Source organism: Musa acuminata, chromosome BXJ2-5, assembly GCF_036884655.1.
Source record: "Musa acuminata AAA Group cultivar baxijiao chromosome BXJ2-5, Cavendish_Baxijiao_AAA, whole genome shotgun sequence".
Taxonomy (NCBI): Eukaryota; Viridiplantae; Streptophyta; class Magnoliopsida; order Zingiberales; family Musaceae; genus Musa; species Musa acuminata.
The window spans coordinates 7,554,457-7,579,806 of record NC_088342.1 but is presented as its reverse complement, the minus strand read 5'-3'; the positions used below and the strand labels follow the sequence as shown (position 1 = coordinate 7,579,806).

General features: G+C 39.8%; 3 protein-coding genes, 1 non-coding gene and 1 pseudogene across 8 annotated transcripts; 4 read left to right on the top strand and 1 right to left on the bottom strand.

Moving 5' to 3' along the window:
- The first annotated feature begins 566 nt into the window (after positions 1-566).
- Positions 567-7,329, top strand: LOC135582944 (ubiquitin domain-containing protein DSK2a-like). Of its 4 annotated transcripts, none has more exons than XM_065108440.1 (8): positions 567-956; positions 4,573-5,304; positions 5,378-5,592; positions 5,664-5,777; positions 5,853-5,911; positions 6,245-6,273; positions 6,718-6,786; positions 6,910-7,329. In XM_065108440.1, exons 1-8 carry the CDS (start codon positions 731-733, stop codon positions 7,056-7,058), a joined length of 1,593 nt encoding a protein of 530 aa, XP_064964512.1. In that variant the 5' UTR covers positions 567-730; the 3' UTR covers positions 7,059-7,329. The 4 variants fall into 4 exon arrangements, with proteins under 4 accessions (XP_064964512.1, XP_064964510.1, XP_064964513.1 ...); XM_065108438.1 differs by having other exon boundaries at positions 568-956; positions 6,718-6,807; XM_065108441.1 differs by having other exon boundaries at positions 569-956; positions 5,390-5,592.
- Positions 7,330-8,145: 816 nt separating this feature from the next.
- On the top strand, positions 8,146-8,217 carry TRNAT-CGU (transfer RNA threonine (anticodon CGU)). Its single transcript has one exon. It is a non-coding gene; the product is annotated as a tRNA-Thr (tRNA).
- Positions 8,207-15,184, top strand: LOC103984587 (uncharacterized; annotated as a pseudogene). The gene is made up of 7 exons (XR_010486920.1): positions 8,207-8,473; positions 8,597-9,782; positions 10,719-10,882; positions 11,110-11,189; positions 11,696-13,348; positions 13,425-13,584; positions 14,176-15,184. The product of XR_010486920.1 is annotated as an uncharacterized LOC103984587 (transcript).
- Positions 15,185-15,852: 668 nt separating this feature from the next.
- On the top strand, positions 15,853-17,316 carry LOC103984787 (WUSCHEL-related homeobox 8-like). Its single transcript, XM_009402346.3, has 2 exons — positions 15,853-16,081; positions 16,820-17,316. The coding sequence occupies exons 1-2, from the start codon at positions 15,853-15,855 to the stop codon at positions 17,314-17,316; spliced, it is 726 nt and encodes a 241-aa protein (XP_009400621.3).
- Positions 17,317-17,996: 680 nt separating this feature from the next.
- On the bottom strand, positions 17,997-24,558 carry LOC103984588 (uncharacterized). Its single transcript, XM_009402111.3, has 4 exons — positions 24,193-24,558; positions 22,460-23,239; positions 18,883-18,930; positions 17,997-18,808 (listed from the first exon to the last, which is right to left on the bottom strand). The coding sequence occupies exons 1-4, from the start codon at positions 24,370-24,372 to the stop codon at positions 18,488-18,490; spliced, it is 1,329 nt and encodes a 442-aa protein (XP_009400386.2). The 5' UTR covers positions 24,373-24,558; the 3' UTR covers positions 17,997-18,487.
- Between the last annotated feature and the right edge of the window lie 792 nt (positions 24,559-25,350).

Genomic DNA, 25,350 nt, shown 5'->3' with positions numbered 1-25,350 from the left:
AGGTAGTTTTGTACGGAAAAAGAACAGTATATCACCGTAGACGACCAAGAAACGCACAGCTATCAGCAGTATATATATATATATATATATATACACGCAAAAGCATGGGCCCTACGCAAAAGCACAGCTATCAATTGTACGCAAAAGCATGGGCCTCTGGCCTTGCCGGCTAAGGCATGGGCCTTAGTGGGCCCTACCGTTTCGTTGGGACTGAGCTATAAACTACTGTCTGCCTTGTTAATCTGGGCTTTGCTACTGGCAATAATGGTGGGCCCTTGCTACGTTTCTCGGCCGCGTAAATCCTGTAGGTGCTCCGGCCAATGCGGTTCCCTCTCCGCATAAGATCCACGTGTCATGCAAGGGCCCTCGACCCCACCACACTGCGACGGGTGCGAGCGATCGCATCTCTACCGCTCATCACGATCAGGAGATCTCCGGGGAGCAACGCAAAGGGCTGTTAACTTGGTCGCATATATCGCACCGTGTCACTGAGTCGTACGAAAGACCCACCGACTCGACTTCGCGGAGGACAGAAATAGGAGCCGAGAGCGATAAATATTCTTTGTTACGAGGGTGGGAAAATAAATATAGCAAACTAATATTTTGCCATACGTTTGGGGTTTCGACGAGCTGTTTCGCCCTTTCCACCTCGCCGCCCCGTTTCCGTTCCCATCCCCCATCACGGTAGGGTTAGGGAGTTCCCGATTCCCCCGGGTCGTCCCCGTCGTTCATGGCCGCAAACTGCGATTCCGCCGAGGCAGGCGGTGGGCCTCCCACCGTCACCGTCCACGTACGGTGCACCGACGGCTCCAAGATCTCCGTCAGGACGGCTCTCGACTCGACGGTGGGTGCATTCAAGGCCATCGTAGCCGGGAGCTCCGACGTGCCGGCGGAGCAGCAGCGGCTGATCTACAAGGGCCGGATTTTGAAGGACGATCAAACGCTCGTGAGTTACGGTGCGCGCCCCCTTTTACGGAGCTCCTGTCGCTTGTAAATGCAGGCGATTTGATGTTCTTTATTAGTATTTTTTTGCCCTGATTTAGCAGAGGTTAGAATTTCGGGCCTTGATCTTTTGCTTTCTGGCGCTTTTGCCTGCAGAATGGTTGACTAGGTTATGCACGTGTAGAACCTGTGCTTTTTCTTTGTCTTGTATTTCTTCTTAGTTTATGCTTATGGATACTTGTGGAAATTGTGGTAGAAATCAACGACTTATGCGCAAAGATGACATTGTTCATTTATGTGCTAGGGTTGTAGTTATCGAATTTGTTATCACCTGACCATGATTTTATTGAAACTTAAATCGGAGTGTGAAGATGACGAAATGTGTCTATCGTATCTGACATATTGTTGAAGATGCTGTATTTGGTGTATTCTTTAATTGCAACTGGCAATGATAACTGAACCAACTTAGGGCTGGAAACGGTTTAGATGATATCTATCCAAACCTGTTTCTTGTCCAGCAGAGCTGGACAGAGCTGGCAAATCCTTTTCTTTTCTTTCAAGTCCCTATAATCTACCAATGTTATTGATAGATATGAGTTGTTGCTTTGAATGATTTTCCTAATATATTTTTCATCAAATTTGTTGTCTCTTTAGGTATGTTTTGAAATGTGGTTATGAGCATACAAATGTTTGTTCACTTGTCTCCAATGTGACTGTGAATTTTAGCCTAATATTGTAACTGATCTTATTGCTCATTAATTTTCTCTGTTCATACTTGAATTAATATGCCATTATCGGATCATTGTCCGATCTATTTAACAATTGTTTTATTCATTTTGGTCATGTGTACTCTATCTCATTCTTTTAATATGGTAGTCAAACTTGATATTGTGTCTTTTAAGATGTCATATTGTTGCTGACCTGTGACAATATTGTAGAACCTAAGAGCAGTATTAACAGTGGAACTGAGATCTCGTGTAAGCTACAGAACTTTCTTGCTAATTTTCTTTTTTTCCTCTTTTTGATGTATAAAAATGATTCAAGGTTTATGATTGTCATATCATAGTCCTCTCAATGATGAGAAATAGGGAGGAGTGTCAGCAATATGGCTTTTGACAATAGGGACAAGGGTGAGTAGACCAGGCATATATGTATACTCGGTGAGTGGACTAGGTCTATATATATGCTCTATGTTTAGCCCTAGAAATGAACAAGCTCTCCTTTGTTTTTTTCTCTTTGCCATTTAATATACGTCCTATCAAATTTTGTGCTTTTGTTTCAATAATTTGTTCACATATTTTACTAGTCATGCATCTTGGCCAACATTAATTCAATCATGTGCATCATATACTTGTCTTTTCATGTTATTGCACTATTTGGTTCCAAATTATCAAATCTGCAGTTAGATTATGTAGTTAAGTTTGAGAAATAGTAACTAAGTCATCATGAAGTTGTTCTCTCTTTACTATTTCTTGCTCTTAAACTTGAATTCAGTCCTCTAGCATTACAGTGCACTACAAAGTGCAGAGAGGCATGGTTGTACGCCTTGATGGATGCCTCTTAACAAAGCAAGGCATGTGCCAAGTACAAGCATAGCCTGCCTCGGCATATATGGACCGTACAATGTCACTCACCACGATGTAGCTTGGCCACATAGAAAACTAAGACCCTTGTTTGTGCATGAACACGTGTGCATGCTTGAATGCTTATACTCATGATCATTCATGTGTTATCTTTCCCATTCAATACTAACCTTCTTTTGTGTTTATGATATTTATGATTATATATTTTTCCTAAGTAATAAATTCACACTAGCCACCACTGCTGCGAACTCTCTGACCTATGACAAATTATCCACTTTGGGATGGCCCTTAGCATGGTTTTGTCTTTTTGGGGTGACACTGAAAAGGCACCTTGAGAAGAGGAGTCACTTTTAGCCTGTTATTAGATTTTGTTTTTTCAAGTCTCCAATCAATGTAGAACTAAATGTGAGCGTATCGGATATCCCTAGTTGGGAAGCTAAAGTTTCTTTAGTCTACAGTGGGCGTCATCTGATAAGGTCCACACTAGACATCACTGGTGCAATCTCTTTTGAGTCTTGAGAAGTTGTCTGCTCTAGGGTTGGACTGATACGGTTTTGTCCTTTCAGGTGGACCCAAAAGGTGCCTTAACAAATGTGGTACTAATGTGGTCTTACCACTGAGCACACTTATATTTCTGCTTAGATTCAAAAGAATAAGCTTATTATGCCAATATTTAGTAGCTCAGAAGAAATGGATTACTCTATATTCTTAGTCAAGTCTTCTCCTATCAGGAACTTAAAATTTGACATGAAAATCCTGTCTCGCTTTTTCTGGAATTTCGCATGGATTTTTTTGAGTTGCTGTTGACCTTCCTGGATCTTCTTTCTACAGAGAACTTTTTGAGTTCTTGTTTTGTTCTGTGTGGTCGACAGTGTTTGTTAACTATACTAGGAAGCACATCAGGCATGTACTCATTGGAAAAGTTATCTTGTAGCCTATGTAGGAGTTTCCTAGAAGAAACTTATGGCTTTTCTATATCTTGCATTTCCATAACCATGAAATTATAGCTTGATGCTTGTTGTTGACGTTACCTGGTCAATATTTGGCAGTTGCTCATATTGCTAGAGATAACTGATCCTCATTGAAACTTTAAAAGAAAATTTCTTACTAGAGTTTATTGAAGCCTATTTTCCCCATATATTAGTAGGAAGTAGAAACAACTGATTTTTATCAAAACTGAAGTAAAAAAAATCTTACTAGGGTAGCCTAGTCTTTCCATTCTCATTTAGTCCTTTTGCTTTTCTCCCACTAACTGCTGCTTTTTTGGATTTTCTTTAGATGTTCATGCCATCAACCATGGTTCTTTATCACTTGGCTCAGATTAATGCTCTTCACTCCTTCTCTAGCTAGACACTGCTATCTTTAATAATCCACATTATATTAGGGTACCTACAGTCATATTTCATCATTATTTATGGTACCATGTATTATAATTAGGCGACAATCATGTGGTTTAATTTTTTATATTTAATTTTGTTTGAGAGGTAGAAAATTTTGGTTAGGATGTTGGAAAGAAACTCAAGTTTTAGCTATTGATTTGATTTGTTAGTATTTGGGATCAATGAAGTGCAAAGTACAAGTAGTTGTAGTTGTCGGATGAAGTTAGATATGATAGTCAATGTTTATATTGACATGATGTACATAATAACCTTTTCATAGTTCTTTAAATGCGTGTTTCTTTTTCACTTTTTATTGCCCTAAACTGAACAAAAAATAGGAAAAATATAATAGCAAGTTCAAAAATAAGGAAGAAACTTTTATGGTGAACAGAAGTGTATGTAAATTATAGTATGTAATGTTCATTGGCTTGAGAGAACTTTATATTTACTTTTGAACAAGAATAATAAGTACGAGAAAAATCATTAAGTGCAATGATGCATTGCAATGGCAATGACTGTTTGTTTTTAATGTTAGTTTATATGACACTTTGTTATTCCTATTATTTGATAGTAATTTTGTCTTTTCATCTTAAAGGTCTAAGAATTCTCACCTAAATTTTAAGTCATTAAATAACTTCTATTATATTTCTTCTTCTCTTCATGAATAGGTGTGGAATCTGACCATACCATTCACTTGGTTCGTGCTGCTGCTCCATCAGCCACATCAGCTAACACAGCTGTGGGTAATCAAGGAGCTTCAGTAACCTCAAATAGCAACTCAGCATCTGGTTTTGGAGGCTCACTTTTTCCAGGTATGAGTGTTAACGGTGACGCAGGTAGTGAGACAGCTAGCCTGTTTGGGACTGGAATTCCAGAACTGGATCAGATGCAGCAGCAGCTAGCTCAGAACCCAAACATAATGACGGAAATTATGAACATGCCTGCCATTCAGAACATTATTAACAACCCAGATATAATCCAGAATCTTTTTATGAACAATCCCCAATTGCGTGAGATCATTGATCGCAATCCTGATCTTGCGCATGTCCTCAATGATCCGAGCACTCTGCGACAGACAATGGAGGCAGCAAGAAATCCTGAACTCATGAGAGAGATGATGCGTAATACAGACAGGGCTATGAGCAACATTGAATCTTCTCCAGAAGGATTCAACATGCTCCGGCGTATGTATGAAACTGTTCAGGAGCCGTTCCTTAATGCGACAACCATGGGAGGAGACTTAGGGGGTGATGCAGGATCAAACCCTTTTGCTGCTCTTCTGGGAAGTCAGGCTGCTGCACAAGGCAGAGAGAGATCGATAAACTCAACCACTGGTTCAGAACCAACAACTGGTTCTGCTCCAAATACTGATCCACTCCCCAACCCTTGGGGGACCAATAGTGAGTTCATAATCTCATTTGCTTTATCTTCTTGTTTATTTGTGAATCCTTTTGCTGTGGGCTATTTTACCAGTTTATTTGACAGCTGGAGGGCCTCAGCCAGTAAATACAAGTTCTAATCCTGCCAGCACACCTGGCGCTCCGGTATTAAATGGGCTTGGTTCACTGGATTTGGAAAACATGGTTGGGAGGATGCAGGATTCGTCCCTATTAAGTCAGGTTTTGCAAAATCCTGCTATGATGCAGATGATGCAAAATCTCCTTTCTGACCCACAGTATGTGAACCAGGTAGGATTTAGCTACTGGTGGGTGATTTGATTAGCATGTGGATTCTTACTATTGTTTGTTAACTGTTATAGGTGCTTAATTTCAACCCCAATATGCGTAGTCTGTTGGAATCCAATGGTCAGTTAAGAGAGATGCTGCAAAATCCAGATTTTCTTCGTCAGCTTATGTCTCCTGAAACTATGCAGGTGATCTGTGATTGGAGTGCTATTAAATCTTCTTATAGTGTTCTTTTTTGTGAACTAAATAAGTCTTTCCTGCAGCAACTTCTATCTATTCAACAATCATTGTTCTCCCACAATGGTCGGCAGCAGTCAAGACTGTGAGTTATTCTCTTTGCTTGAAATATAAAGCATACTATTTTTTCATGAACATTCTACTCATTGCAAATGCCACTAAATCTGTAAACTCGCATAAATTCTTTGTGGTCTTTCTTGTTTCTTGCCATCGAAATGTGTAAATAGGTAAACTTAACTAATTAACTAAATAAATAAGCCCTGCATATGGCATTTTGAAGATTTTCTCATGCAATTAAGTTCTAACTTGGATTAACTATTTTAATAGTTCTGTTTTGATTTTTAATTTTGAGTGCACTTTTCCTTGTGGTAAATTTTGGTTCATTTCAGTAATGATCTCTCATGTTTGTCTCTTGCAGAGAACAAGAGCAGACAGCTGGCGGCACTGGTAAGAACAAATTACAGTTTTAGATCATCTTTTTCTTACATTTTGATGATTTTTCTCTTGTTCATGAGAACTTCCAACATATCTTCAGCCAAATTGTCTTGTGATCCATGACTGTTAGTCGTTTGATTCATGGGTTGCAAAATTTAGCAGCCTTTGACTCGTTTTTATTATATATTTATATATGGCTAATTGTCAGAAATGGTGACAATGACTAGATAAGTAAAAGCATAGCTCCTTGTTTCTTTGTGAGCCTTTATGGATAGATGAGGGCCTAACGTTGTAGCTATGTGAGTCTATAACGGATTTGACTGGAATTTTGTTAGCAGCTGTTTCAATGTCACAATGGCTATTATTTAAAAATATGAATTAACATGGGTTTCTTACATCATTATGTCATTAGTTTTTCCTACCATTTTCTGATGCCCACTGATTGACACTTGATAGGCACGCTGAACAACACCGGGCTTGAATTCTTGATGAACATGTTTGGTGGACTTGGGACAGGAGGTCTTGGTGATCCCCCAACTTCAAATGGTTGAATTTTGTTATTTCCATTGATGCTTCTTTTTGTGTTTACTTGATCAAATTACTGTCCTAATTAAACTGTGAATTTGAATTTTATTTTCAACTTGGTAGTGCCAGCGGAAGAGCTTTATGCAACTCAGTTGTCTCAGCTCCAGGAAATGGGTTTCTTTGATACCCAGGAGAACATCCGAGCTCTGACTGCTACTGCAGGGAATGTCCATGCTGCCGTCGAGCGACTCCTGGGGAATCCTGGCCAATAATTTTCTCGTAAACTCGCTTTTCTATTGTACCCTTCATTGTATCTTTAAGATTAACTGATTTCAGATGTCCGATCACGTGCTTGGCAGGCAATCACATAGTCGGAATAAGTTACGAGATATTGGTCAAGGGGGAAGTTAAACACTAGCCTTGTGTTGTCTTTCGATTAGATATTGTATCAAGTGAATGCTCAGCGTGCATACACAGAAAGTTGTATTTTGATCACATGAACTGTGAATATTCATAATAATTGGTTCGAGTGTGATTATTTTATCTTGTCTTTCAATTCTTCTTGCTGCTATTTAGGGAAAGGTTTCATTGCAGTTTTCTCTATCATGCAGCCTCTTTCATACCGCACTGTGAACCCACACGATTAGTCCGAATTCCCCTCCGACACTGCCGCTGCCTTTACCAGGTTCCCGCATACGAGCATATGCTGAGAGGTAAATATCCTGTCCACCTGTTAAGAAATGGGTGTGTATAAAGTATGGAATATTTTCTGTCACCGAACTCTCTTCTTTCATTACGTCTATTAAATTATTTAAGTCGCTGTTCATCTGTTTTGTATTTTGGACGAGGGTCCAGCTACGTCCACAGGTTTAGCATTATATATGTTTTTGATTCTTCGAGTATTGATTTCGATCGTGTTTACCAGAAGTATCAATGCTTAATCCTTAAAATGCTCTGCGAGAATTCACATTGATGGAACAATAAGTCAAAGTTCTTCAGCCGACACAGTTTGCAGCTGCTCATGAATGCTCGCTCATTGTTCCTCCTGCAATTGTCCTCCAAAACATAGCCAGGTTGCGGTTGTAATCTAGTCGTCGTGGATAAATCAATGTGCAAACTGAAGTATGTATCGACCAAGGAAACCGGAAATGGAAGGTAGCCGAAGTAGATAGAATTGTTAGAGAAGCATTTCTGGAGGAGGCCGACGGCTCGAGTCAACTAATTGCCAATTCGTACCCGACCATCCTTATTATATTCTAATTTTCCCAGCGAAAGAGGAAGAGTGACGTGTAAAATTGAAATGCATAAACATTAAAAATATAATCAAATATATTTGAAAGAACGTTCCCTACCGACTCTGCTTCCGTAGCATAGTGGTAGTGCGTTCGCTTCGTAAGCGAAAGGTCGCGAGTTCGATCCTCGCCGGGAGCTTTTCTTCTTCCGTTATACTTTTTGTGATCTGCAAACTGCGCTCGTGATACTCGAAGATAGTCTGATCTCATTATTGTGCTTCATATCTATTTTAAACAATACTGAGGTACGTGGTCTGATCTTTCAGGTTAATGGAGGAAGGAGAAAACAGAAACACGGGCATTAGCATCTCCAATTAGAGGTCCGCGATGGCAGTTTGAGCTCGAAGCATTTCTCCGGCAAGTCCCAAGAACAGAAAACTAAATCGCTGGTCCAGGTTGGTTCGTCATTAAAGGGTGGCATCGTCGGTGTCGCCATTGCTGCAAACTCGAGTTTATTCGTAGGGGCTGTGTTTTGAGCATCTAATCTGACTCATGCTTGTCATCATGGATGTCATCAGGAGATCAAAAACAAAAAGGAGGAGTTGCCCATTCCGACCACACAAACAAGTGTTTGCAGCCCTCACAATTACTTGTTCGAGGTGGAGACATCGAGCCGCATAGACCTGCAAAAAGAAAGGGTTCCCCTTTGCCAAGTGCTTGACGCCGAAAGCCTGTACCGTTCTTCACCACCCTTTACAACCCCTCTGAAACTTTCTTCAGCAGGTCATCATGCGTGCAGAGATGAGGGCTTCAGTCAAAGACACCATGATATGCCTCTCGTTCGTAGCTTAGCAGAGTCCCCACCATGTGAGCTGTAGCATACCACTCTCTTCCTTTTCTCAACTTTCAAGCTTACCTGCGTGAGATGCAATCTGGCTGAGAGAGTTCCTCGGATTAATAGTCATGGGTTTCTCTTTGGAAGCTTTTTATGAACTGAATCATTCTTGAATATATAAATCCTATGGACTTTTAGGTCACAGACACTTCGGATCAGAAATGCAATCTTACCCTTTCCTGATTTCAATGTAATATTAAGCCTCATTCTCTTTTGATCAAACTACTCGTGATCTACACTCCATTCTTTAAACTCGTGTTCAGGCACCATGTCCTGATTACAAAAGTATTACATGAATTGGCCTTTACCCTTTCCACAGTACATTGCACACAGAAGTCAGTGGTGTTTCGTGGAGAATTACCCCACAACATTAGAAGCTCAAGCTCAGGAAGATGCTTCAATTCAGAGACCAAAGCAGGTGATCAATCACTGCTGGCGGTCAAGGCTGCAGTGATAAGGAACAGACGCAGACCAACTGAACTTTGGAGAACGGCAGCATCTCCCTCGTGCCCAAAAGCTTCACAGACCGACGACCCTCCTCACACTCGTGAGCTGTATTCAAGAAAAATAGAAGATCAAAAGAGAGTCACGGGAGCAAAAAAGAATCAATTTTCAGTTCATTAGAGTTAGTAATGACCTTTTGGACAGAGCTTAAAAGAAACGAGAAGGCTTTGCACCCCGGAGGGTCTTCTACTAAAAGCTGACGAGCTGCACCATTCCTAGGGTTCCACAATGGGGGTCCCAGCCCTAGGATCTTCCCCTCTTCTCAGATTCCTCTCGATTGAGGCGTGGAGGTGTGATTCTTGGGCAGCTTAGCAGCGTCGAGGCGTCTGCTTCTGATTTTGGTAGACTGATTCGGAAAAAAGTAGGTATGTAAATGCTGCTGCGCTGGAGATTTTTCTGCCATTTAATGTTCTTAATACTAGATACTGCGACACTATTCGATCTTTTCGAATAGTGTAAATGCTGCTGCTTTGTAGATTTTTCTGTCATCCAATGTTCTGCATACTAGATATTGCTACACAATTCAATCTTTTTGAACACCATGTCCCGATGTCAATGCCGCGAATCGGTGTAGTTCACGATTGGCTAAATTAGAAATTATCCACATCGAAAACAATTGCAAAAACTAATCTTTGTTCTGCCGCGTCGTCAGATTCCTTTGCTGCTGCTTCTGTGATCTTTGACTGTCCACAGGTGTTCTTCTTTTCTGCATCTTCCTTCGAACATAAATACTTGCTTTCAATAGTGATTACTGAGTTTATTTGCTGCAATGCAGCACTTCTACATAATTATTTCGATGGTGGTGGCTTATGATTTCTGACAATTTTATGGATGGCATTTGCATATTCTTTTTCTTTTTCGTGTTATTTTCCTCTCCGAGAATTGCCTAAAGTTCAAATCTCCATCAAAATGTCACACTCCTTTTCGCTTGACCTTGGATCATAAATGTTGATTGTTTCGTGGATAGTGCTAGAAGTACAATACAGTAGCATTTTTGCCATATAGTTGAATGTATCTTAGTCCTGATTACCCATGTATAATTGCCTCATCCTTTTGACAGCTTCCCACTTTTGAATTGATATATATGTTGCTTCGTGACGGAGAAAAGCAGGAATTTTGCTCTAAATAAAAGAACAAACATGATTTGGAGAAAAAATTAGTTTTTCATTTCCCTTGACCTTCTGAAACTTTTTTCTATAATTTTGTTTCTGTGTTCCTTTTCCCCTTCCATTATTTGCTGGCAGAGTGCTTCTGAGATCTGAATTAAATTAATATGTACGCTTAATTTGATTACATTGCAGGTTAAGATATGCTCATGGCTTGTTTCTGTTGATTATGAAAAAATTTGAACAATCTACTGAAGATAGTAATCAGGAGAAGATGGTGGGCATACTGCAATTCTTTGATATCGGACAAGCTTGCTCATCCTGCAAGTCTTTGATGCTTAGTAGCAGACGCAATAATGGTGAGACTTACACCTCTTAAATCTATTATAACTACTAAACCATCATTAGAATGCAACATGTTAGTTAGTGCTAATGCTGCTGTCATCAGTTCCAGCTATACTTGTAAAAAATTATAACGTCGACTGGAACTAATATCAAGAAAAAAGGCTATTGCTTTCTGTTAACTGTGCCTTCCTGAACTTATTTTACCTTTTAAATTAGTTTCTGTGTTTCTGTTCCTCTGCAGGTCTTGAAGCTCCTAGAAATACCTTGGAGTTTCCCATGAAAATGTATCAGAGTTTTCAAGTCGTTCATGAGGAGATTCTAGTGAGTCGTTTGATTGCATATTATGTCATTTCTCCTGAATAGAGATATGGTTTCTCATTGTTTACATTTGAGCACCATTTTACCTTAACATAGTTTTACGAGAAGTACAAGTACTAGAACATAAATTACTTGCTCTTCTGTAACATTTATCTGCATCAAAGATCCTTTACATGCTGGATAATTTTGTGAACTTGATATGGTTATGTTTCTAATTCTGTATCTGAGATATTGTTTCTACTCAGTTAACTCCCAAAATCTCAGGATGACATATTGTTTCCTGATGCAGTAAGCCAACTTCCTCTTCTTAGATCTATTTGCTATTGGGCTGTGAATTATATACACATATCTGATACACATTGGAACCATGATTATATGGTTTTGTTTTCTCCCAATTTTGAAATACTAATGAGCAGATCTAATTGCATTGAGATTAAAATTGACTTTGCTGTTCAATGTGTGTGATTTTAGTTCTTCCCTCATGAATGTGACAAAGATGGTGTTTGCAGCATGGAACTGATACCGAAAGGTTGATTGCTGAGGAGATTCCACAGATAACAAAGGATCAATGTAACAGACCAAGTGTTGTAGCCCGACTAATGGGAATGGATGCGCTACCTTCAGACATCAAGCCATTGCTTTGTGCTGAGCAGTTGAATGATGAGAAGGGACCAAGAAAGGAGCCCAGCACTACCTCTAATCAACAGGCCTCACTTGCCTTGAAATCCATGAGATATTCAAATACGGAGTTATTTCCTTACAATATCAAACAAGATTTTGATCAGCACACCAGGAAGCTTGAGATGAACAAACCACAGACATGCGAACATCCGCAAGAAGAATTGCTGCAGAAGTTCAAAAGAGAATTTGAGGCATGGCAAGCATCCAAGGTATGGGAGAAGTCAGTGACCCTTGAACTGGGTAATGATCGTGAAAAGAAAAAATATATAAGCACACTTCCACAAGAAGGTGTCGAGAAAGAGAAAGTGTCCAGGCATGTGGATCACAAGAGAAGTTCATTTGTAACGAAAACCACAGAGACCAGATGGCATGTTCCAACAGCTAGACCAAACATGAATCAGGAACAAGATGATCTTCTGAAATATGAGGCTTTTGCAAGTGAACATAATGAAAATGCCCTAACAGAGGAGAATTCTCCCAGGGACAACAGAAGTAGTTTCTTCGCTCCCCAATATGATCATAGGATGAATATGTCTGCTTCACCTCGAAGGATAGTAATTCTTAAACCTTGTTATGAGATGTACCATAAAACTGAAGAGTCCTTAGGCTCATGAGTGATGGTAGATAAAGAAAAGAACATGCATGATTTTCTTGAACAGGTAAAGGAAAGATTGATTGTTGAACTACAATGGAAGCCTAGATTTGAGACTGCAACTGATTGGACTAGGCCTGAGGCTTTTGTCACTAAAGGATTCGCTGATTCTAAATATTTGGTACCAAAATGTCTTAAGCAAAATAGAGGCGATTCTGAGGATAACAAGGCTACCCTAATGCGACCAAAATCAACAAGGACATATAGAAATGAAATCCAACCTAGTGAAAAAGCTTCCCCGGAGATTATCGACCAAGAAATGATAACACCATTGTCAGAGAGGGTGAAGAATGTCCTGAAGGATGAAACAGATATAAGGTATCCATTTAATTCCAGTAGTACGCTGACTATGTCACTCTCAAGCAAAGAAGCAGAGAAATTCAATTTAATTCAGCAATTTGGCAAGAAGGTAACCTCCTGGGATGATACGAAAGCCCTAATTGGATCCAAATCTTTTAAACAAGACCAGGGGCATGCATTTGATGATGGGGAGGAGTCTTCAAGAAATCTTGTCAGATCATTTTCTGCTCCTGTTTCTGGAATTGCTTTTGGGAAACTACTTTTAGAAGACAAGCATTCAATGGCATCAGTACTCACTTGTAGGAAACATGAAGTATCTCAAAATGACTTAATGGAAGCCAGGAAAAACAAGAATGGTGCTTTTGACATGAAAAGCAGAGTTACATGTTTGAGACAGAATTTCACATTAAAGGAAAAGCTTTTCAGGAAGAGGATCCAATTGATGGATGAATTAGCTGAAGATGAATTTCCATCCATGAAGACGACTGAAAACACACCATTTGTTTTGATGAACTTAGGCTTTGCACAGGCAAGTTATATGCTAAAAATTTGTAGATCCTTCCATAAGCTAATAGATAAAAATTATATGGATTTGATGCTCCTAGGATAACTCAACTGAGGTGCCACCAAGCCCAGCATCGGTGTGCCGCAGTTCACATGATGACAATTGCAGGCCCTACTATCCAAGTCCAGTATCTCCACTGGAGGCACTTCTCCATGAAGATTATCCTTCCTCGACAGCTTCTGGAGAACCAAATCTTCCAGGTAGGAATTTTCCTCTAAGACAGTAAATGCATTTGCAGAAATATTCATGCATAGAGAAACCGTTTAAATCTATAAATTAGAAAATCATGTTCATCTAATAGCTTAAACTTTTGGATGAAATTGAAGTGATGATAATTAAGATCATATCTTATCTATAGGTCCATGGATCAGGTCTCATCTAATGGCTTAGGTTTCTAGATTAAATGACAGTGATAAATTTAGGAGAAACAAACTTAAGAATTCCATAGGTTAGTATCATAAAGAAACAAATCTCTCTCTAGTACGATCTACATAGGTTAGTTTTATCTAAGTTTTTGATTGTCCTTTTAGATGCATTCAAACTTGCATATCAAGTTCACTGTAGCAAATGGAAAAACTTATCTTTGTCTGGCATTTAACTGCAAGGAAAAGCTGCAGATCAAAAGATTATGTTTGGAGTAGCATTTATTTTGTTATAGCGGTCATATAGCACATGGCTGCTTTGAAAATAGCTACTCATTCATATGTTGGTTTATTCTCTTGTGATATTTCTACCATTAATTTCTAATGCAACTACTCTTGCATGATATGTTTGGCTTCTCTTTCTTTCAGAATCAAGTTTGTCAGAAGAATTCAAGAATGATAGATCTGGAGACATAACAGATGAAATAAAACCAGCCAAAGATGAACTTCTTGAGTTGGAAAGCAATGCAAAAGCTTATGTAAGAGAGATCCTCTTTAGGTCTGGCCTGTTCAACAGAAACCACTTTGATCAGGTCCTTTGGGAGTCTGACACTCTAATGAAACCAATATCTATGTCGGTCTTTCATGAAGTCGAGGAAACATATCGAAGAAATGGCAAGCTGGAATGTATGGCATTCCTCGTACATAATGGCCAAACTGATTTAGGTCATAGAATTCTATTTGATCTACTGAATGAAGCATTGCTGAGGGTTGTGCAGAATTCAAAGCCTCACTCAACAGTCAAGAAATGGTTTCCAGGCTGCAGAAGATTACCGCATGGAAACCAAATCTTAGACAGTCTCTGGCATCAGATTCAACTCTACATCAATCCACATGTGGATGAATCATATCCTACAAAAAGCATCGTCGCCCAAGCTCTGAATCGGACTCCCTGGTCTGGTATGTTGCAAGACAACATCGACGTGATCTGTGTAGAGATGGAGTTTTCGGTTGCGGAAATTTTGATCGATGAGTTCGTGTGCGATTTGTCATATTAATTTAATGTTTGGTGAACAAAATCTTTTATAGAGTGAAATCTTGTTCTACACTGCTTGTCGGAAAGCTTAAGCTTTTAGGTGCAATAACATTGATCGAAATCTTGTTCTACACTGCTTGGCGCCGCCCCGCATGCTCAAGGATTGCAGCAGCACACCGCGTGTGCCGCAGTTCCCCTCCGCCGGCCGAGCACCCGCAGGAAACAAGACAACGGAATTACGATTGCCGTAACCAGCAAGGAGGAAGGACAAGAGAAGGAACGGCTGGGATCACCTGCAGGCGTCGCCGCCGGGGCACGGGACGGCGCAGCCGCACCCGTTGTTGCAGCCCCTATCCGCCATCGATCAAAGTCCACCGCGGCCGGTCTCTCTCTACTGGTCGAACACCACCTTCACGAAGGACACGGTCCCGAGTTACCATAACAAAAATAAAAATAAATTAATATTATTTTTATTACGACAACATAATATAAATATATGATAGATAACATAAAATAGAAGAAAATAAAATAAAAAACATAAAGATTAGTGTAATGATTTGTGAGAACAATTCAAAAGTACAAAAGAATTCGGAGTTCTAATTCGTTCCAAAGTCATTCTCCGAATCCGTTTCCAACTATCCTTCTCTTGTTTCTACTCCTACCATAAGAAGCCTTGTGATTTCGATGGAAGGGTCGATCTCGACGCCACGTGGCGCGCACACCCTTCGATACCGAATCAAATCCCATTATACCATCTCCGACCCGCCATCATTAGATTCCCCAGGATCCGTAACACCACCGGACGCCGTCTCCGACTCCGACTCGTCTCATCTCAGCCGTCCTTTGTTCGACCTCCCACCGCCAATCGCAGCATAATCTCCCAACCCCGACATTATGGAAGTGAATAAGAAGGAAGAGAACAGTAGCCAACCGCAGAGCTCACTTCCTTCTATTCTTCTCGCACTTCTTGTTGCGCACGCAGCACGTTACTGTTTGCCTCCTTCGATCCTTGCGAGAGAGTTTGTTTGCCTCCTTCGATCCTTGTAAGAGAGTTGGGAGGAGGAGCGAGGATGGAATGGATGTTCGCTGCTTGTCCTGCTGCTGCTACCGGTGGATTTGCCGAGATCAATAACCGAAACATGGAGGAAGGGATGGCGGCGCAGGGAGCGTCGTGCGTGCAGGTGATGACCGACGAGCAGATGGAGCTCCTGAGGAGACAAATCTCGGCCTATGCTGTCATCTGCGAGCGGCTCGTGGAGATGCACCGGGCCGTCTCGGCACAGCAGGATGCTTTCTCAGGTTCTCTCTCTCTCTCTCTCTCTCTCTCTCTCTCTCTCTCTCTCTCTCTCTCTCTCTCTCTCTCTCTCTCTCTCTTCGTTCTTTCTGCTCATCAACATGGCCGATTCTAGAAATTTGATTTTTAGCGCAGTATTGAGTTAGTCACTTTGTTTGCTTGGCTTTTCTTGTGATTACTCCCTTCTTTTGGCGTATCGAAGTCAACTTGTGCACCGGACCACCTTTTTCTCAATGTTCTAGTTGTAAAACAGGATTTCTTGGAGATAGTTCTACTGTTATATATCGATCTAACACTGGTTGTCTTGTTCTTGTTCTTGTTCTTTTTCTCTAGAGTTAACCTACATACTTCCGGACTCCATGTGGTTCATGCCATTGCTAGAGTTCTAGTCAGAGGATGTAATTCAAGAAATCACTTACATGTCAATCTATTAAGTCAAAGCATGATAGATCTTGTTTCCTAGTTTTCAAGTGGGATGATCCAGAGTCAACTAAGGTGAGTTTGGAAGAAACCCATTTATAGTTGTCATCAATCAATCTGGAATCTGGCTGCTCCCCCCTTTCTGGTTTGCATTGTCCTCCATCAATATCGATGGTAACCTCGTTTGTTCTTTTAGGTTCTACACGTAGAGGACTAATCTGGTATGTTTCTTGTCTTGTCCAAGAAATTGCCAATGCAAATGAAAGATACGATAACGGGATTTCAGCACAAAAGAATTGGATTGATCCATTTGCTCTTTTCAGGGATGAAGCTGAGTGGTCTGTATAATGACCCTCTAGTGACGTACGGAGGTCCCAAGATTTCTGCTAGGCAACGCTGGACGCCAACCCATATGCAGCTACAGACTCTTGAGAGCCTATTCTACCAAGGCATTGGAACTCCAAGCAAGCAAAGGATCAAAGAGATTGTTGCTGAGCTCTCACAGCATGGACAAATTTCCGAGGCGAATGTCTACAATTGGTTCCAGAATCGAAGGGCGCGTTCGAAAAGGAAGAAGACCGCTGCAGCGCCGAGCAACACAGAGTCCGAATCTGAGGCTAAATCCCTGGTTGAGAAGAAGGCCAAGACAGCGATGGCAGCTGCATACAGCAACTTGTCCCCTTCAGTTTACGATCATAGCCCAGCTTCTAATGGAAGCCAAGGGATGTATGAAGCATCAGAGAGTTCAAAGCTTTCAGGTGGTTCCGATGGAATGCCAGTTTATGGAATATCTATATCAACCCCAAGTAAGCAGCCATAGTTTCTTGGTTAGGTGTTTGTCAGAATACACTTGTGTGCATTGCTTAGATTTCAGATCATCAATGCAGCATTGAACTGCTTGATGGTGAAGCATATGATGCCACTGCTTGATGTTTTTGCATGAATTGAGCTTATCGTGACATCATGCTCTGATCCAGAGATTTATACGTAAAGGACTTTGCTGGGTTGCTATATAATGTGCTAATCATCAGGTTGTCTCAGTGAATTAAGATGAGGATATTGGGGATTCTCTCTCTAGTTTTCTTTCTTGATGTAAATGTTATGCTGATAGATAGGACATGTATTTATTTTGAGAGTTAGTAGAAGTAGATTACTACAAGCACCAAGAAGGGAGCTCCTGGTTTCATAGTCAGAGAACATCCTTTTCTCTCTTCCATAATTACAAGAACATGAAGATATAGATTTGATACAAGTGATTTGATCAATCATGACAAATGGGTAGTAGTAAGCATATTAAAGATGGATAGAATCCCAATAGATGATGTAAAGAGGAATCAAGAGAAAAATAAAAACTTGATATACAAACATTTAAAAGTCAACTTGGTTACACAAAGTCAAGATACACCCCCATCTACTGAAAAAGGAAAACCCTTCACCCTTGTGACAGATGCTCATTATAACTTCAAATGGAAAGCATTAAGTGCCCATGAACCCTATGCATGTTCCAAAGTAATGTGAATCTCCTTAATGAGAATATGTTATCAACAACTTGTAAACAAATAATTAAATGTAACACCAAAAAGAATACACCACACCACACAGTTCCTCAAAACCTAAAGGTCATCAAGTCTCAAGCAATGTCGACAACTATAGGGTTGAGGTTCTCCACTATCCCAACACAAGTAGGTGATATCCTCTAAAGGTTAGCCTGTAAAGCATGAAACAATGTGAGGCACCTTCCTTATTCCCACCTAGTCATCACCCAATTTTTATAACCACTTACAGAAATAAGAAAATATATATATTTTGCAAAATACACATCATAGTCTGATGGTGTTATTGCTTGTTAGCCCCATGTTACTGTGTTGAAGCTGCTTTCTCCAAATATGTCGAAATCGATCCAATTTCGAGCAATCAAATTGAACGTGTAGAAAGGATTAGACATGACCGTTACTGGACCATGCTTGGGAGCACTATGTAGCAGCAGCTGCTCACCTGCTCATCTGAACCTTAAGCTTACTCATGCCAGTCTCCAGCTTTCCCATGCCTGCTTCAGTATTTTCACTATCAGGTTTTACTTCTTTCATTGTAAGCCATGGATGTTGCAGACACTGTTCCGCTGTTGGTCGCTTCTCTGGGGCAAAATCAAGTAGAGGGCAAAGAAACTCCGCAAATTCACGAGCATCAACCTCAGGAAATTTATATTTCTCAACAAGTAGCCGATCTAGTGGCCAAAATTTCAGTCTACGGATCCTCTTCAGGTCTCCATGCCTGTCAAAGTAATCCTTCGATCGGGATCCCATCGTAGCAACCTGAATAGCAGGAAGAAAGCTAGTTAACAGCATGTATCAAGAAAGTTAACAAGAAAAAAAATTGCAGTTCTCACCTTTTTGGGCATCTTCCCAAGGAGCTCCATCATTAAAGCCAAATGATCCTGCCAGTGGGCCAAAGTGATTCACTGGAAATTAAATACATGATGGAACAGGAATATACTTTTCAAAGGAAATAATGCAGTTGCAGAGTTGAGCTTGCAAACACTTGTTTTAAAAGTTTTAAGAAAATTTTGAAGCCTGATTAATCAGTTCTAGCTGTTTCACACATTTATCATACAAGTTCTGAAGGTTGATGATCTAATTGATGATTGATAACCAATGCAAGCCACCATAATTTATAACCAACACCAGAAGAACTAGGAATATTTGGAGGAAACTCTTCAAAGTTTGGGATTTACTATGTGATTAGAGTTAAGATTGTCATTTGGTAAATGAATAACAAAAAACTAGACAACAACCTTCCTAACTATTTGTAGATGAATACATGGATACTTTCCAACAAAGGTGAACATAATTAGTGATAGAGTGCCAAAATCATTTTTATTAGGTCCGACATTCTTTGATTTTCCACTACATCTCCTGGCCTTACTAATCTCTACTAGTGCACCTCATCTCAACAAAACAACTATAAATCTCCTTTGGACATGTACAAGGATTTTAACTTTATCAGCAAGGAGTAATGTCTGTAACGTGCTGGTTGGCATGGTAAAAAGAAAACATTGTGCGAACAAAGACAAGCCTTTATACTAAGAGGTACAATCGATAAGTGCAATTGTTTGCCCAAACTAGTCAAGATGATTTTACCCCTTGTACTCTGTTATTGATATTGCTCATCTTTTTTCACAAATGCACATATTTCTTATTCTATCCAACTTATGACCTCACATATCATCAATATCATCTACATGAGACCAACGTATTAGATATGTCAACATTCCAACCCAAAAAAACAACTGATGTTAAAACTATTTTTAAATTTTCCTCTTAAACCAAGTGGTTTTCAATAAAGATACAAAACTTCAAAAGTACCTCTCCTCTTTTAACTGCTAAGGGGTCTAGCAAAGGTTAATATATAATTAACTGAACGTCAAACAAAACTTATAACACTAATGTACCTATAATTACCTAACGAAATCAATTGACACATCAGTTAAGAGTACTCAAAAAGCGCACTGAAGAGGTTTCAGTTACATGCAGCTACAGAAGTAATGCTTCATAAGTAAAACCACACCCAAGTTTAATAGCTTTGTGTTTACTAACCCTCTCAAGATTCTCCTACCACCAGGAAAGGTCCTTCCCTTTTTGTAAGTTAATGATTGAAAACCTTATTTTAGACCCAAACTGAAACAATATTTTCTGTTTTTTTGTTCCCTATAGTATATTAAATATATACTTGAACTTTGTGGTTAACTTAGTCTCTTGTACCTTAGAGATCCTGATTGGATCTATATCAAGATGTTAACTATAATAATGTATTTCATGAAGTTAAAGCAAGTGACACTTGTATATGTCAACATGAGTCTCTTCAGTAAGCCATAAAAAGTTTAGGGTTTAACTTCTGTCTATGATGTCCAAAGAAGATAAGATTTTCATTCTTATACCTTCGAACATGTTTTTGAACAAACAATGTAAATAAGGATAGCCTTAAGGCATCAATTAATCAGGTCAAGGTAAATTCTGCACTCAAAGATGATCATTTTTTATGCATTAAGTTGAATATAGAAAACGATAGAAAAATTGCATAAACTTGTTGCTGCTCGCAACTCGGAACATGTCTGCAATCATGGCTCTCAAACTAAGCTCAGAATTCTGTGGATTATCATGCCAGTTATGCTCAAATAGGGACTCTAGAATATTGACAAATATACACTAATATTTCAGAAAGAAATCTGGGTATGGCAGTTAAGAAAGGGCCATATTGTTATTCTTTTCTGCTTTACTGAGTGTCCAAAATTACATAATCTGTTTGTAATGTAATTTGTAATATGTCACCTTACCTTTTTTTCCTTTTTCTTTGTTAGTCATGATTATGTACTTTCTGCAAGTTAACCGGATATAATCTACTTCTCTTGCTACTCTTCTCTACCAAATCCTAAAACACATCTCACTCATTCAAGCTTTATTTCTATTACATCAAATCTTTTATGTTAATTTGGTAGTTGGTACAACTTACCAGCATCTCTTTTACTCAAAAAATTTCTGATATGAGTTGAAGTTTGACATCAAATCTTACTTAGGACCTCAGTTCTTCACAGTTTGATTTGTTTTGCACTCAAAAAATAATGTAGTCAGGGAAATGTTTACTCGAGGTTACTTGCATGTTTCAGCTTTTGCTCATTTCTAAATATTGTGAAGACTCAAATTAAAATACATAACCATATGGATTTGGGAGTACTTATCCTAAATTGCATTTTGTGGCTTTATTCAATACATAAGTTCTTGGAATATTTGAAAAGTTCAAATGTAAACCAGGGAAACTGTAACTCGCTCAAATTTTTTGAAAATATTTTCCAAGGGATGCAAAAAATTTGGTTTCCATCTGTAACTTTCTTGTGACGTTATATTCTATGCTATGCCGAGGTATTATTTGTTTGGACTTGATTCAAATTGCATCTTAAATTTGGCACTGATAATGGTGTTCATAGCTTGTGGCTTTAAAGAGCACTCGAGTCATGAAGCATGACATCTTCATCCTCCAACCTGTACAGCACCATATAGCATCGATGCCTTTTAGAACTGTATTACATGCCTCCCGTTCAACAACAACAATAAGTGTTAAGACCCCAACTATTTGGCATAAGCTATATGGCTATTTTTCCGCCACTGACCACTATTGAGGGTGATGTCACAAGTCAGATCAAGAGCCATCAGATTTTGATTTTTACGCTTCAACATATGTTTTCATGGGTCTTCTTCCTCTACATCTCCTCACCCAACTAACAAATGTTGGTTTACCTTGTCCAAACAATGCATTTATTGTTGCCATTTGGACTTGTTCTAACCATCAAGTTGATTTTGTCTCAATTTTTTCTGTATCAGAAGCCTAAATACCTGTCTGCGAATGTAATATTTTCTTTTCTGGTTAACCCGCATATCCATATAAGCACCCTTAATGAATTTCCTAACTATCCGACACTCAAATTTGATAACCCCTAAATGAAGCTTTAGACAAGAACTAGCTGAGTGCTATACATTCTGAAATGGCTGCAGATTGTTTAAAACTTAAAAACAAAATATTTATTTACTGAAATTGCAACAATAACATACCAGCATCTAGTAACATACAATCATCTACAAATTCAACTTTCTAAGAGATCACAACAAGATGAAAAAAAACTAATGACATTTTCATTAGCAAGGATGGGTTACATTTTCATTGTTGAAGCCATCATAGGACTCAACAGAAGAACTTTTAAATTGAGGTCAACTGCAGCCTTCACTAGTAACAACATTCTATGTGTTATCTTGTCCCTAGAATCCAGAAAAAAAACTGGAAGCAAGTGTACACACCTAAAAATAAGTCAACGGAATTTCTCAGTGGCATTATCAACTTAGTTAATACTTTATTTGTTTACCCAATTTAAGAGAAAAAAATAATATACATGTTTAATTCAGAGGTAGGAACCATACCTCATCTTCGCTATATCCTTGACCATTTTTAGGTGTAAATAGCATATCTCCTGCAGCAAGCTCAAAAGCCATGCAGGCAAAAGACCACATATCAGTAGAGGAGGAGTATCCAGCACCAAGAATGACCTCTGGTGACCTGTACTGTCTAGTTTGGATATCATCAGTTAATTGTTTATCACACCAACAAGCATTCCCAAAATCCACAATCTTGCATCTAAGATCAATCCCTTCCAAGCTTCTTTCTAGCTGCAAATTTCCTGCAGTTGATGCTCTTCTCTCAGAGATTCTCGCCCTTGCCCTCTTTGCCTTTTCCTTCAGCCTCTTTTCAATCACATTGACCACTACTCCACCATTTGGGTTGCCCTCTGGCCTCTCGAGAATCGGAGTAAATCCAGACCTAACTGGGTCTTTTGAAGCATCAATGGTGGACAGAAGAAGAACATTCTCCAGTTTCAAATCTGTGTGAATGATGCCAACTTCCCTGTGCAAATAATCAAGACCTACCAAGATGGACCTGCATATGTTTCTCACCCTGTCCAACCCAATGCCTTTGTAACGGTTGTACTTGACAAGCCGAAGTAGGCTATCCCCAAGGAACTCAATTACCAGGCAAAGGTGCTGCCCATTTGGACCAGAATGCTTAAAGTGGTCAACTAATCGAACTATGCATTTGGAATTTGAGGCATCTCCTTCAGCAATTGCCGAGAGAAGCTCAATCTCATGGAGAGCAGCTTGAGCGAACTCCGGTGCACTTTTTTGAATCTTGAGAGCAACAAAATTCTGCAGAACGATCAAATTCAAAATTAATCCTTGAACCAGAAGGTTGGTACATCAAATAGGAAAAACTTGAGGTGCCATTGGTACAGGACTTATCATGACAGCCTAGTGAAAGGAATCCACGGAGAATCTATGTACGTATCCTATCCTTGATGTAAGCAGAAGGTCATTTATGACTTGAACCCTTGTCATCCATGTCAGCGAGGAGACATCTTACTTTGCCACCCAAGACTCACCCTCATAGTAGAAGATAATAGGTAAAACAAAAACAGAAAACAACAACATAATGGCGCAACTAAATTAAAGAAAGTGCAATCCACACAGGAGGGATACGATTGAAAAGAGAATCATAGATAGGATAGAGTCCATTGAGAAAGTAGAGTTGACATAAAGCATCACCTCCGTAGAACGATAAGCAAGTTTCAAATGAGGAAAATAAGAATCCAAGTGAGTAGATGATGCTAACCACCACAAATTAAAGGATCATTGATTCCCAATAAATGATACAAATCATTCCGCCTTACGTAGAGAGTTCGGAAAATTAATGAAACATGATTGCTGCTACTTTTTTCCATATATGACCAATAATATAAATAATTATTTAGCCGTACAACCCTGATTATAGAATGTGATACAGAGTCAGAAAGGACACTGGTCTTCTCAATAATTCTTCAATCAAACACGAAGATGTTCAAGTAAATCACGATCCAAGAGGTCAGATCGAGAAGCGATCCGGGATCGGATGAAACCACATCCAAGAACGAAAGATGGGATCTTTCGCAGACAATTCATGACGATCTTTTCACAGTATTGACCTTTAGGCGATAATTCGCATCGAAGGCAGAAATCGGCGATCTCCCTCCACGGGACCGTCCGGAATAACCGAAAACTGACGAAAGAACCACGGAGAAACAAAGACGCAGAGCGGAGGAGGGAGGGAGGGGGTGATCGAGTACCTGAGCTCGAGTGTCATAGGCGAGCCAGACGGTGGAGAAATGGCCCCACCCGAGCTTCCGCTGGGCGATGTACCTCCCACCGGCGAACTGATCGCCGACCCTGACGGCGTGGTACCCTCCCTTCCGGTAGGCATCGACGCCCTCGTCCTCCTCCGACCCTGACGTCGAAGAGCACGACATGTTCCTCTGCCTCTTCTAAGTTTTCCCCTTTATCGCTGCCTTGTGTCGCAAGGATCCAATGTTGCCCACGGCTAAGAAGAGAAGGGAGCGAGAGAAAGGGAGAGAAAGAGGAGGAGGAGAAGCGGATCTGAGGAGGAAGGCGATGGCTACAACTGGCCGAATGGGATGGCCGCTATTACCACACGAAGAAGTGTCCGCTTTTAAGAGGTTGGTTCGTAGACTTGGTGCAAGGATAGTCATTCCTGCACGAATACAAAAGCAATCATGGTTTGGATAGCTTTGAGATTCGGAACATGATCGATTATGAGCTTTGTATGGTATGCACTAGACCGAAGGATGAACCGATCGATCTGAGGTTGCTCGTTCGAAGGGGTTGGACTGCACCTGTTACGGGTTGGTCGTGAGTCCAATTCAGGTTCAGCCACGGTCCAATCCATAGGGTTGACCAACATCAAATTCGATTGGTCAACCACAGGTTGGATCGATGACGAAATGGATTAAGGAGTCTTAGGATGTCGAGCCATTTGGGCATTTGGTTCGCTTGCTATGGTCCCAAGTAGGTTGAGATAGATACAGTCAACCTCTTTGGTGGCTTGCTGATCCAATCAAGTCAAACATACGACTTTCACTATCACTCTTAATAATGTAACGACGTGGAAGCCATAGGATACAGAAGCTTCACGGATGGTGGAGCCTCCTACTCTGAGATGAACTTACAAAACATTCGAGTCAAAACATGCCGGAATGTTGGGGAAAACTTTTTGAAAGAGAGATCAAATTAGATTTATCCCCCCTTTATCGATCTCACTAGAACTGTCTTGTATCGATAAATTCATATGTAATTAAACTTTGATCTCGTTAAGTTCAGGGATTATTTTTTCTTGGAAATCTATTTCAGATGTCTTGAATTGTTGACAAAATAAAAAATAGATCATCTCAAAAGTAAATACTCAGATTCAGGTAATGGAAATGTGTTCA